The sequence below is a fragment of the Ammodytes marinus genome (genome assembly GCF_949987685.1).
Source record: "Ammodytes marinus genome assembly, chromosome: 17".
NCBI classification, from domain to species: domain Eukaryota; kingdom Metazoa; phylum Chordata; class Actinopteri; order Uranoscopiformes; family Ammodytidae; genus Ammodytes; species Ammodytes marinus.
The window spans coordinates 20,511,608-20,526,490 of NC_137221.1; the positions used below are offsets into that span (position 1 = coordinate 20,511,608).

The 14,883-nt window shown below is 39.9% G+C and overlaps 1 protein-coding gene across 1 annotated transcript; it reads right to left on the reverse strand.

Annotated features, from left to right (window-relative positions):
- Positions 1-759: 759 nt before the first annotated feature.
- Positions 760-9,108, reverse strand: cfap90 (cilia and flagella associated protein 90; the record flags this gene model as incomplete). Its single annotated transcript, XM_080045889.1, has 3 exons — positions 760-939; positions 8,186-8,302; positions 8,986-9,108. 3 exons carry the CDS (start codon positions 9,106-9,108, stop codon positions 760-762), a joined length of 420 nt encoding a protein of 139 aa, XP_079902015.1.
- Between the last annotated feature and the right edge of the window lie 5,775 nt (positions 9,109-14,883).

Consider the following 14,883-nt stretch of genomic DNA (forward strand, 5'->3'; position numbering starts at 1 on the left):
GCTGTATCATTACGAAGAATAAAGAAGCTATTTCTGCCGCCGTACAAAGGCAGAGGCAAATTAAGGGGTTGTACTATGTGCTATAAAAAAAAATCCTATTATGTAGTCATTTGGTTTCAATTAAGTTTATGTAAGGCATGGGTATAAAAATAATGTAGATCAGAAGAGAAAAAGCAGGCATTGTATCGTGGTAAATATGTTTAGGAATCAATTCTCTGTTACTTCTACAGTTTATGGAAATGAATCCTTCCCCCTCTGCAGTAATTGGCACATTATGCCTTTCATCTCTAGGAAATTCTTCCTAATTATAAAAACAACATTATGCTGAAGAAAGAAATGTGAACACTGAGAGTCTGATCTTCAAATTCTTTTGTACCAAGGTGTAGAAGAAACTGACATGTATTTTGATTTAGAGACTGTCTGTACTAACCTGAACCTTTAGATGACGCTCACACTGAGGGAGGGATTTCAGCCTCAAACTAGGAGCATACGCTTCCAGGAAAATGTCACTGTCCTCATTTGGTATTCAGTTAGGTCTTTTGACGGATAACATTTCCTTTAAAATAATGATTTGTCTTGCCTATTACCCGCCTATATTACAACAATGTTCATTGATGGTTTGAATTTTTTCCTTTTTTTTTACCTATATGGACCCATGAAGTAAGCTGAAATGTTCACATCACAACACTGGTTTATTAGTAAAAATGCTTTTCACGGTGGGAACAATCGCTTTGATCTCACGCTGCAATAGTTTCGGGCTTAGCTAGGAGCCACTGACCCGTATCCCTCTGCCACATTCCAGATGATCCCGTTTTTCATGAAGAACTCTGCTTTTATGCAAGCCACACGTGCGTTCTGCCGGCCTGTTCGGAAGAGGTCAGGGACAGGGCGGCGGCCGCATACAGCAGAGGCACGCACCGGAACAACTCTGGACTCCTCCTGAGGTTGAGCGGGACGACAAGGCAGTAGAATCAATTTTCATATGAAATCAATAAGGACCATCCATTAGGATGGTTTTGTTGCTTAAAGGCCAGGACACACCAGCCCGATAATCGCCGTCGTCAAAAAAAATGGAGTCGGCCGTTTCAGGAAGCTCCAGCTTCCCGTCGCTGCTAAAGAACACACCGAGACGACTGTTTATTTTCCGTACGCTCGCGGGACGTAATGTCTCCACAACAGCAGGCGGCGCTAATCTGTATTGTGGCCCGAAAAAATACGAAAGCCGGAAATGATTGGACATCTCTCTAGAGCATAAACATAGATAGAAATACGTATTTATATTTATGGACCATAAGAGCACAATTTTTAGCAGAGAGTGTCGAGCATGGTGTCGAGCAGTCAACAAGGGTTGATGCATGTGAGTACTCTCAAAACAAAACGAACAAACACATTAAAACGATGGCTAGCTGTTGTTAGCTGTTTGTGCTACCCGCCTCACTTCCGGGCTTCACTGATTCGCTAGCCCTCCACTAATCAAATTGCTCCAAATGAAAGACGGTCGGCCGCCGATTGAACATGTTCAATCGGCGGCCGACAGGCTCAAAACAAGCCCGACGACCTCTACGTCGGCCGACGTCACGGCACACACCAAACAGATTCGTCTTTTTTTTTGACGACGGCGATTATCGGGCTGGTGTGTCCTGGCCTTAAAAGGTGCTACGAGGAACTTTTAAATATTTCTGAAACAGTCTAATTTTTCCTCTGATGATCATAAATTACAGGTAACAGCCAAGCCCCAACCTCAGCGATTTTTACTAGCATCCAATAAGGAAGTGACCACAACTCTAGTAACCAGGAAGTGCCACTGGGGGGTGGTGCCAAGACCGAGCAGTTTTTCTTTGACTCACTTGTTAGATAGGCCGTTTTCAAAGTCTTATTAAACCTATTTACAGCCTGGGCCACAAAACCATTTTAGTGTGTATGTTTAGGTCATATCTCCATGACAACACTGAGGGGGGTGAATTTTTTTGGACCACGCTAGTTTTTATTTTATCGGAGGTTAAAATGTATTGGAGCGATCTCTTGAGTGACAGCTCTCCGCCCGTTGTCCCTCACTTTCCCTCGGAGGTATACGTCGGCTATTTCCCTCCCCCCGACGTGAGGCGGAGTAAAAATCTCACAAAATGGTGACGCGCACAAACCAGGATTATTGGATGCCGTGTGAATAACTGAGGTCAGCCCGGATGCTACATCCATATTATTTACTATCTATGGTAACAGCAAACGAGACCATCAGTGCAAAGAATGATATTTTGATAACATTTTTCTTAATGCATTTTTTCATAGGTACGCTCTCCCAGGAACAACAGCTGGCTTAGTAAAAACACTACCGCTTTTGTCCAAAGGGGGTGCAAGAATTAACACAAACTGGAAGTTCCTCGAAGCACCTTTAAGGATTATCTAGAGCAGGGCTATTCAATTAGTTTTGAATGGGGGCCGGTTGGTGGAAATGATCCAAAATGAGGGGCCAGAAAAAAATGCCTAAAATGTATGAGCATCACATCAATATACTGTAAAACACTACAACGACATAGGAGTGCATCTCTTGTCTTTTTTTTATCAAATAGAGTTCACCAGCTTATCAAAAAAAATCCCTATTTAATTAACATAGGCTGCCTGTTGTTTAAGTGTTTAACAATCTTATCAGTTCAGGAAAACACAATAGGTTAACTCTTCAACAGCTTATCAAAATACATAGAAATAAATGTACTCTAAGTGCAACAGTTTATCAAAATACATAGAAATAAATGTACTCTAAGTGCAACAGTTTATCAAAATACATAGAAATAAATGTACTCTAAGTGCAACAGCTTATCAAAATACAGGTAGGCCTAGGTTTACTAAGAGTGACAGCTTATCAAAAAACATAGAAATAAATGTAGGCTACTCTAAGTGCAACACCTTACAGTGTTTCCCCCAAAAAATGTGTTTGTCAAGTGGTCACTGTCCAGGGTCATGGGAGGCGCGGCGCGGCGAACATTTTGGCTGTATTTTGCTCAAAGATGCCAATGCACAGTACAGAAATAAACAACTGCTTATTTGAATACAAAAAAACTAGACACTGACTTTACAGTCACAAGCACAGAGCAACTAGTGCGAAGTACATTTCTGAGAGTTGTGCCTGTGGCATGGCTGCATACGCTGGTCACCAAAAAGAAAGTGATTGTCTACAGTAGCTCAGAAGAGACTGACATCTCCATTCCACTTAACGACACCACTGACAAGAGTTCAGATGGCCAGAAAGATGATGATGGTGACTTTGTCACTGTGAGCTTTGCAGGCAAAACCACCTAGATCTGCTAATCTGCATGAGATAATCCTTACATAAGAAGATGACTGTTACTCCCTCTCTGCCTGCCTCTTCCTTTCCACCACTTGTGATATTGCAATGTTGAAAGTGAAAATAGTCCCAACATGTGATATTAACTGAAGTGCAAGCATGGCTCAATATTAACCAGGGCAGCAGGGTGTCTCGGTGTGAGCTTTTCCAATCGATTTCTGAACATGGGGAGCCTCTGGGAGGTCAAGTCAGCCTCAGGCTAACTATCTGCAGAACAGACCGTCCCTGCCTTTGTCTGTGGCAGATACAATCTGGGGTTTATATCTTTCTTAATAGGTCCATGGTTTATATGTGTGTAGTCCTCGGTGGAAACAGGAAGAAAAAATAACACACAGCCAAAATCCTCAGAAATATATTTATTTTTCTTTCTATTTAAAATAAATTACTTTTAATTCATGTTTGAATGTGAATTCCAGAACAGCGCCGTCCTAATTCTGTAGGAGCCGACCACTCTTACACTGTAATTACAAACTCAGCAGTGTGTGTGTCTGTGTGTGTGTGTGTGTGTGTGTGTGTGTGTGTGTGTGTGTGTGTGTGTGTGTGTGTGGCTGCTTTGTTCACCAGCCTCTCTGATTTCAGTGACCCAGAAACTCACTGTGAGCTAGTTCTCTTGACATGAATAATTCCTCCTATCCTATGGAGATGAAATGGCTTCAAACAGAGCCATTTACAAATGGCATAAAACGTAGAGATATACTGTATGTCTCCCACCATGTGGTAAAACAATAAGTCACCAGACTGATAAATATGGAACATTTTGAATTTATGCTCTTTTCAGGATTAATTTTTTATACTACACAGACATCTATAAAAGCACTTCAAAAGCCATATAGCAGATATCATCTTAAAGGTGAAGTAAGCGATGTATTTATGTTAATATAAATGTTAAATCGCTTTATTCATACAGTGATCACTTACATAGTGTGCGCGTTTCATAAAGCCGATCTCTCAGTCATCTGCTCTGCATGTAATAGGCAAATAAACTTTTTGGGGATCCCGAAACTGATATCCAATCACAAGAGAGAACGCTACACACCGGCACCCGTCTCACTGCCGGTGCACGCGCAGAGCGACAGATGGGTGAATGTTTAAGTGCCTACAATGGCGGAGCAGGTAGAAATCCTTCCCAATGTTTTGATGGTTTTTATCATGTTTTATCACACTTTCTTATCTGAGATGATGCTAGATAACTCGCTGCTTGAAGACTGCAGTGCATTAATGTGGTGACGTAGGGACGAGGGAGAGGACTGCAAACTGCAGGAAGTTAGCTAAACTGACCATTTCGCTAACTGAACCTTTAAGCTAGAAAAGAATAAGTACTCATCTCCTGGTGGTAGGAAACAGATATATAGAGTGGTGATGCTTCTAATGTACTGGTTTTAGAGTATGTGTGTGTCAAGTGTGTAGGTGGTCAGTGCTATTAATATTACAAGCCTATCATTTCTGATGTAGTACAGTCGTTTGGCGAGATCAGCCATCAGGTCACATCATAAGATATGAGAGGAACGGATCAGCTCTGAAGCTCTGTGAGGCTGTGAGAAACTGTTGGCTCTAGGGTCGGATGACTTCATTTGCTGAAGAATGAACAGGTTTGTTTAGTGAATAGGTGAAATAGAACTAGTAAAAACTATCAAAAAGTAGAGTAAAGCAAAGAAGCACTTTTTGTTTCATGCGGGTCCATAATAGACTACACCTATGATCAAAATGTTTATTTGTTAAGCCTCTGCGCTGGCGATAGCCGAAGACTTGAGCGCTGTTATGTTTTAGGGTCGTCCATCTCTGTACATCCGCCCGGGCCATTCTTGTAAGCGCAACATCTCATGAACGCTTCGAGAGATTTCCTTCAAACTTTGCACTAATGTTCACTCTAACTCAAAGATGAGCTGTTTAGATGTTGAAGGTCAAAGGTCAAGGTCAGTGTGACCTCATTTACGAAATACCTGAAGAATGCTTTTCTTAAAAATGTGGCACAAACTCACACTTGGACTGAAAGATTAACTCTTTAGATGTTGAAGGTCAAGGGTACAGTGACCTCGTGCATTGTGAGGTAATTGAGGTAATATCTCAAGAACACTTTGATGATTATCTTTCAAAGTTTGCAAAAATGTCGACTCTGACTCAAAGATGAACTGATTGTATTGTGAAGTTGCAGTGACCTTGTACCATACTGTAGCTTCTTATGAGCTTTACCTTCATAAAAGCATTGCTTACCACCACTTTACTTTCACCGTTCTGCAATTGTATGCCACGCGGAGGCCTATTAGGCCAGGCAAAGTAAGGCATTTTGGGGCTAAAAGTAGAATAAATTGTAAAATAATTTTTTTCAGCTCAGATCATCTCTATGAGGTGTCCAGAACAACATACTAAAAGTCCTAAGAAATCCTAGTTGAGGAAATATGTTTAATTCTCATCAATCCGAGATGTGTGCCAATAAGGCGAGACACCAATACATCCCAAAAGGGCTATTTTTTTCCTTTAGTCCTATCAAAATGAAACTTTACACAATGGAAGTATCCATGAAAATTAAAAAAAATTGTATTACAAGTTTCTTTGAAAATGAATTTTAATATGCAAATGAGTAGGGCTGGGTATCGTCAAGGACTTCACTGGTCACGATACGATACATCATGATATATCACGATATATTGCGGATCTTGATATATCACGATATATTGCAATATTCCATAAACAAGTTGCCTTGTCAAACATAACTGACAATATATTGATAATTGCACAGACAAATGAAGTCAAAACTATTTCATTCACAACTTCCTTTACTATTTTCTTCCTTTTTTTGGTTTTGGCAAATGATCAAACACTGCTGCAGCTGCCATAACATCAAAATAACAAATCCAATTCACTCTTGTACTAACTGTACAGGACACAATGAAAATTAAAACACATCAGTGTGCTTTTGTGACACAGTGAATCTTAAGTGTTCTTATAAACAAAACTGATTTAACTTCAATAGTCAGTATCCTAGAGGCTCAGGCCTGACAGCAGACATGGGTTTGAATCTGACCCGTGGTTGTTCTCTGCATTTCATTCCCTCTCTGCCCCATTTCATATCTGTATCTCTGCACTGTCAATAAAGCCTTGAAAAGCAAAAATATATATATATATATATATCGATTTTTAGTTATAAAAATCGATACTGATATCGCAAAACAAAGTATCGCGATATATCGATATTCCTTCTCAGAAGGTGATGACACAGACTTGTTAGTACTCTTGTTGCATCATGCCGATCTGAATGCACACAAGCTGTTTATGGCACAAGAACCAAATAAATTCATTGATAGCTGTCCCCAGAAAAATGTGCAACATCACAACTCTCTTCCTGAGATCCTCTGAGATTGTCTTTCCCTTTTGGCAAGTCTGACCTGTATGGGGCACTTTGGTGAGCCTAAACTGACCTGGTTTTATCTGTGTTTTATCTAGTGCCGCCCAATTTCTTCCCTAAAGATCTCTCGTTACATTGGTCCATTTCATCACTCAATTTTGCCCACCTGATTGTGTTTACCTGCTCAATTTAAGCAATGCAGCTCAGGGTTCACAAACTTTTGCACGTATACAAAAGTTGGCAAATAATTTTTTTAATCTGTTTTAACAATTGATTTCCAGAAAAGAAAAATGTTGAATTGATAAACAAAAATCTGTTATTTCATATAAAAAATACTGGTATTGATACAAATTAATTAATAATGGTTAAAATAAATAAAATTCACAAAGGCTCAAGGGGTTCACATACTTTCAAGCAGCACTGTATGGTGCATAAAGTAGACAAAGGAGTTACTTGGTCCCAAGGTGTGTGACAATCTCCTTTATCCATGCCATTTCAGGCTGTGATTCTACGTCTCATCTATTTAGCATAGGAAAGGGAATGGCACCGAAAAAAGTAAAATATGACACTAGCTAGGGAAGGGGTAATCTAATTCATGAGAGGCACCTGTTATACCCCTGGCAGGTAAGACAGGCAGTTTTATAGGTAAGGGCCAGTCTAAAAGCAGCATCGCCATCACCCATTGGCAGTAGGATGATTGGATATTCAATAAGTGTGGAGCTCATGTGGATATTCAAATGCATTTAAAAAGAAACTTGTAATACAAATAAAGTTACTTTTCAAGTATACTTTTACAATGTAAAGTGTTATTGTGGTAGGAGTAAAGGAAAAAATTAAGCCTATTTGGGTTTATTTTGGGCATGTACGATTAGTGTATAGCTCAGTCATTTGCATATTAAAATTCATTTTCAAAGAAACTTGTAATACAAAACATTTTAATTATCATGGATACTTTCATTGTGTAAAGTTTCATTTTGATAGGACTAAAGGAAAAAAATAGCCCTATTGGGATGTATTGGTGTCTCGCCTTATTGGCACACATCTCGGATTGATGAGAATTAAACATATTTCCTCAACTAGGATTTCTTAGGACTTTTAGTATGTTGTTCTGGACACCTCATAGAAATGATCTGAGCTGAAAAAAATTATTTTACAATTTATTCTATGAAAAACGCTATTTTGCCTGGACTATATGGCCTATATGGAAGTTCTAGTTTTTAGATCCTAGTACAATCCACAGGGAATATAAGAAAATCCACCGCAACACAGTTTGGATAACTTAAGGGTCTACATCTTTTAAAATAGTGTCTAAAGAATAAAGATCTATTCATTCTTACTGTAGCACGACTCCTAATAAGCCAGGAAAGGTCCAATATTAAATACAGTTGTCAGACCAATTTAACTTGAATCAGAGCTCACCAGCAAGCTCCCACTGTCTTAAATGTGACCCTTATTAAGAACTTTAAAAAATGAAATAAAATTAGTGGTCATTATTATAATACCTCTTGGTTTATGTCTAGTCCCCTTCCTTTGCAGTGTTGTCTGTCATCTCGGTGGAGCATCATGTCATAGCCTTGGGGCTGGTGGAACACTTGGTCGTACATGGATACTTCAGGGACCTATTGCGACAGGGACACAGTTAGAAAGTTTTAGCATTCACAGTCAGTCCTCACACAGAGGGGGGGAGAGGGGGCGTTTTGAACCACTGTGGTAGCAGGAGGTAGCAGCAGGAGAACCCCCAGGTAACAATCTGATGTCTTCTCCAGAAATTGGTTCAATACAACATCAGTTTGGTGGACCAGTCCCCAGTGGCGTTACAATGAATGAAAATAAAATGACACTCACATGGTGTTAGTAGACCAAAAATAAAAGCTATTGTGGCTTCATGATCTAACTAAGATATATTCATACTATGAATTATACGTGTAATTCCCATCTAGACTGTAGCCTACCTTAACTCATAAAAGTTCATTTTAATGTGTGACTAACAGTTGAGTTTGATACTATCTCATGGTGAAAATGTTGGTAATAACTGTAGTTTAGTGTATATGGGAACACATTGCATAAGCTCCATTTCCCATAAATTATGTATATTCTCTATTAATTAGTTGTATTTGTGTTTTAGCATTGACTAAATCCCCTGACCTTTGTATAGAGCACACTTTTACTCTTAGTTCGAGAGAGTTAAATTGTTTCTCTTGTGATACTATCACAGTTTCATGGTGATTCTCAACCTTTGTAGTAAACCAGCTGGTTAGCTACATTAGCTGCGAGATTAGCTTTCCAACTCTCAACGCTTTACCTTGGAGCCTCTGTTGAAGAAGGTCATCTCTTTTGGCTCCTTTCTTCGTGGTGGGATGTAACTAAACGAAGACAAGGTGGCCAGCGGTCTGGTTTTGGCCTCTAGTGATACGTCCCGGTCCATCTTTTTATGGGCGAAAAGTCCCTCAGTAAAAGTCACGAAAATGTAGAAAAAACTTCAGTCCCCCAGGCCTGGACGACGCGGAGCGCTGGCGTCTGCGGTTGCTAGGATACGGACTCACCCGAACAGTTGTCTGTTGTGCTGCCTTCACATGCTCTTTGAGAGTCTGTACTTCTGAGCTTCACAGTTGTATAATGCTAAGGCTAATAAGCAACGCATTGACTGTATATAGCTAAACATCTCTCCATACATAGACAACAATAATTATAGTGTAACATAGCTTAATGTATACTATATTATCATGTTATTACTATAAGTGGCTGGCTCACATTAGGCAGTCCAAACGAGCTTTGAGGGGACATTAGCCAGAAACCTTCCTGGCCTGATGGCTGCTTTTATTCTGCATTTCTGGGAATGGTTGTGTTCAATGTTTGCTCTTTTTATTTGAATTGATTAAATTACAGCAGCAGATTCATCTGAAAGCCACATTTCATTATGTGACCTTATGCGAAATCATTACCTGTGCATGCAGCCTTTTTGGAGATAACAAGGAGGAAAGCCATGTGAGGGATTATTAAGTTAATTGAGGCAAAAGCCTTGCCATTACCACCGATTATGGATAAAACCTCCATTATCTTCGATTGGCAACTTGAAAGAAGACAAGAAGATAATAGCCTGCCTACTGTCAGATTTAGCGAGTTACACTGTTTTAAGAGACAGAGTTGCCTTAATGAATTAGAGGGACATACATATGCCTACACCAATTTCTTTATGTGGCCCCTTTGTTTATTGAATCATCTTCGAATGTCTGGAAGTAGCAGTTGCATGTTAAAGCAAATGTATTCAAGGCGACCTCAATTCTACAGCACACCAAACAGTTAGAATTATAGGCCTATCATAGGCTATTGGAAAGTAGCCCATAGGCCTACCACTCAAATTGTCTGTTCGCTATACCCATTTCAATTATTGCTTCAAGCTTGTTGAGAGTCCTCAGAAACTATCAAAATAAAGTGATACCTTATCCTTGCACTTCTTCTGCATGACTTCATTCATGCTTTAGCCTAACACCTGTCCATACATCTTGGCAGATTGAGTCTCATGAGGAAACTGTAAATACATTACAGTAGGCTATATGGGCTACATAATGTTGTAAATAAATAGTTGAACATTTGGGAAATGTGCTAATTTGCTTTTTGGCCATGCGTTAGATGAGAAGATTTGCTACCTCTTTAATTTCTGTTAAATATGAAGCTATTCAGCCAGGAAACAGTTAGCGTAGCTTTGCATAAAGATTTCAAACAGTGGTAAACCTAAACCGGTTTCTATTGGCTCTGTGTCTGAAGGTTGGTTTGATGGGTCGTTAGAAGGTGAACAAAAATGTTTTCTTGGTGTAGAGAGAAAGGACTTTTTGGAGTCACTGCTGGTTGCCTGACAACCTCAGATGATGACAAGAGTTAAGGAGATCGCTGTGCCTGGCTGAAAGATTCCCAGCTCTTAACCTCCAGTTGAACTCTAGGCCTAGCTACATGCTGATGTTTTTATACCTTGTTTTTGAACAAATCAAACCAATTGTAGAGGTGCTTTTTCCCAAAATGTTCAGCTTTGCCCTTTATGCTGGCTGCTGATTGTAGCTTTACATTAAGACAAAGGCATTGAAGGTGGAGTCAGCAATTCTGGAGAATATGGTTGTCAAAATCTATCCTCAAAAATCCACTACCTGTGCACTGAAAAATAAATTCAGTGTTAATACACAGCCTTTGCTCAACTGGTATGTTGCTCGCTTTGCAAAAAACAACAACTTGTATTTTGATCGAAGGGGTAATGTGAAAAATACAAATAAACGTGTCTTAATTTCATTTTGTAGCACATGAAATAAGCACGAACAACACAAATGTTGTGTTTGAATTGGCGTTTTCTCTGACCCTTTCACACACACACACACACACACACACACACACACTAACACAGCTTAATATCCTCACTTAAAAGAGGGTGTGTGTCTGTGATAGTGACAGTGATATAATGGCCCAAAAGAAAGCTTACATTGGCCACTTTATAGCGCTCCAGTTAAACTCTAAGATTTGTCCATACAGCCGCTACATGGTGACACCTTAATGTGGTGTGTGTGTGTGTGTGTGTGTGTGTGTGTGTGTGTGTGTGTGTGTGTGTGTGTGTGTGTGTGTGTGTGTGCCAGTCCCACCTGCTGTTGTTGTTCTCTCCTTCCACATAATTACGACAGAGCAGCAGGGGATGGCCAATAAAAGGAAACCTCTCACTGTGCAGTGAATTGTCCCACACACACACACACTCTCTCTCACACACAGACAACCACACACACACACAGACACACACAATAGAGAACCACAAATCTCACTATGAGCAGGAGAGCACAAATGTTGACAAAACTGCTAACGATTCAGTAGTGCAGTTCAAGAGGTTTACAACAACAATGACAGAGAATATGTGGATAAAAGAGAGAGAGAGAGAGAGTGAGAGAGAGACGCACACACAGAGACAGAGACACACAGAGAGAGACAGAGAAAGGGAGACAGGGCATGATCGCCACCTGATTTCTTTCATTTTAGCGGTTGTCTCATAGCCCAAGAGTAATTACTGTTGACATTTCAGCGGGATATATTGCTATTTGGCAGGAGTCATAGTGGTAATGAAACCACCTGAAGGCAGAGGCCAGCCATTCAAATCATGGGTCCAGAGTTATTAAAGGGAGGTACCAGTGTTACTGTGCCTCGTATCATCTATAGCCTATATATTTTCCACAGCTTTGGATGATGTTTTATGGAGTTGAATGATAAAAAAAACTAAATCATAATCAAATGAACACAGACAACAACAAATGACTAGAAGAATTACTCATTAAAACACTGATGTTCCCTCAAAAGACAACACAGAAGAGATGGCAATAATAAATAGAACAAGGTCATGGTTTTTCTCTGCACCAATCAGAATCCAACAATGCTTTAATCAAAATGAGATGGCATTTATGGGGCTTTTGGCTCGTGGGCGCAACCAGTGTCAATCATATCTGATTAAACCACAGCCATATGGTGCTAAAGAAGCTAACCAACTGAGCTTTTGACTTGCAAAACTCTTCATAAATATGATTATGTTATTTTCTAAACTTTGGAATTGTTTAATTTGTCATGAATATAAAAATTGGGTTCAGGGGCTTTAACACAAACATACACAACGCCTAAATAAATAAATAGCTAAATAAATAATGAAAAGTATACAGTACACAAATGAACCAGTCATCACTTTCAATCGGTCACATCCACCAGGTGTCTCTGTCAGTATTACTGGTATGGATTTCAGATAACTTGCTGTCTGTCTTGTTTGAAACAAGTGATGTGTTACAAGCATTTTCATTAAAAGGATAGGGGAGGGGAGAGATTAATCTCATTTTGTTCCATTACCCAGCAGCATTAATAGCTGCACTGTGGACCAGAGCCAGTGGATTGCTAGTATGAGCCTCCCCCCTGCTGGACATGGCCAGGAATACAGCATCAGCAAAAGGAACAAGAAATAAACAGTAGAAACTATAAAAAAAACAATATATATATAAATATATATATATTTTTTAATCATCTACAGTAAGAGCACTTCTCTATTCCCCTTTTGGTCAGTGAATCTGAGGAATGTTGATAAGCATTTTTGCCCATGAAAAAGAGAAACTGTAAACTAATAAGCATGCAATCTCTGTCATGCTGAATGCCAACTGTAAAGTACTTCTTTGGAATGGCACAGCTTCTGTATAATAGCAAGTGTAAATGATTCATTTTACCAAATAATGAGCACAGTTTGCATCCTCGCCTTCATAAAAACCTCATTTGGGATGCCGATCACAGCTGCCGGCTAGTTACTCTGTGCAAGTAACTAAAACACCCCCTTGCTCAATATAATACATAATACACTGTACCTTATTGTGGCTAATGTTGTCAAACATTAATAACTTTCTTCAATATGCTCAATTGCATAAGCATATTGTAGGCAATCAACAGGAGGCACATTTACATCAGTATAAACTGCATATATGTAATTTACTTTTTCATGCAAGGATTATGATTTAAGACTGCTCACAAGTCAATCTACTGTAATTTATACATTTTTAGAAAGAAACAACATACTAAATGTTACGGTGAAATCTGTGCTCCAAATTTGTCGTCAAAAAGATTCAGCTTTAGATGTTATAGACTGGGAGCATCAGAATCATTATGGTTCAGTAAGTAAACTAACAGATGTTTCCTCATTTTTCAACACATGTTGTCATAATTGTACATGCTTTCCAATATGACCAAGGGGCGAACTCTACTGAACCAGAGCAGTCAAACAGCTCCTTCATGGGAAAGACAGCAGAGATAAAGCTGGTCTGCAGTCCTCCACTGTCTGTGATGAATACATTAGAGCTAAAAGGTCATTTTCCATGTCCAGGCCCAGTTATGAAAGGACAATATAATGTCATCTCGTCGATAAATCACTCAACTCTCTGCTCTCTGCAACAGTACGTCAATAGCAACATTTTCATTCCCCTGGAAATCATTCAGAGCAATTTGTGGTCTGTGTGTGTGTGTGTGTGTGTGTGTGTGTGTGTGTGTGTGTGTGTGTGTGTGTGTGTGTGTGTGTGTGTGTGTGTGTGACTTTTCAAAGCACTTCAAGCATGCAGCCAAAGTCTGCTTTTATTTATTTTAGCACAGTGATTCATCAACTAGACAACATTAGATTGTCCTTTCATTCATTATTTTCGAGAGAGCATTTCAGTTTAATTGTTATACTACATTATTCATGTTTTTGAGTAGCCTATCATTTCATATTGCTTCTTAAAAATGTAATAGGCTACTGAAAACTTTAGGTCTAGTTGCAGTGATGATTGTGTCTTGCATGGAGGCAATTCGGAAGTCCTGTGTGGTTTCTAATAAAAAGTGAAGGTTTCTCAGGTTTGGCGTAAACTGTGGAGTTAAATTCTGCAGAAGAAGCATGATCAACACACGTTTCTTTCTTTTTCCATTTTCAATGCAAAGAATCTATGAGCAGAAGCATATTGGATCATGCCTGAACCAGCAGATGGCATCAGTGATACAGCTCAGACCACAAAGGACGGAGGAAAGAATACCATGACGGAACCTCAATCAAAACAGCTGACCTTTTCTGGTCGGATTGTATCCGGGAGACTTTACCAACTAGGCTACTCTGCTCCTCCCTTTAAGTAGGCCTATGAGTAACCCATATTAACATTTCCCCACTTTTTATGGAAACGATCAACAGTGAATCATCATCTTCTTCTTTTTTTATAATTTCCCAGAACTTTTGCTTTTCCAAACACTGTGTCGCATAATTGGGCTTGATTAGACAGTTCAGGTTACACATAGCCTATTAGCCTGTCATTCACACGCAATGATCACCACTGACAGCCTGTAGGCCTACGTGCCTTGTTCTTGTCTATGTGTAGGCTACCTCTAAAGACTCATTGGTTTATGTCCTGGGTTTCACTCTCTATTATTATTATAGTTTATGGTTTCACTGCAAGGAAGGGACAGTAGGATACACGCGCACGCGCGCACACCATGACCGCCGTCGTTTCCTTGATGACCCACCGTCTGCTCATTTCCGAAAGCTCACGGAGATTCACCGAGCAGCGACCCGGCCCCTCCCGCCCCCCCTCCTCCACGCTACAGCTACTCTCCCCTCGGCTCCACTCCGAGGTGGAACCCGGTGCCCCCGGCTGATCGTTTCCAATTACGTTACCCCAAGATGGAGGTCTGC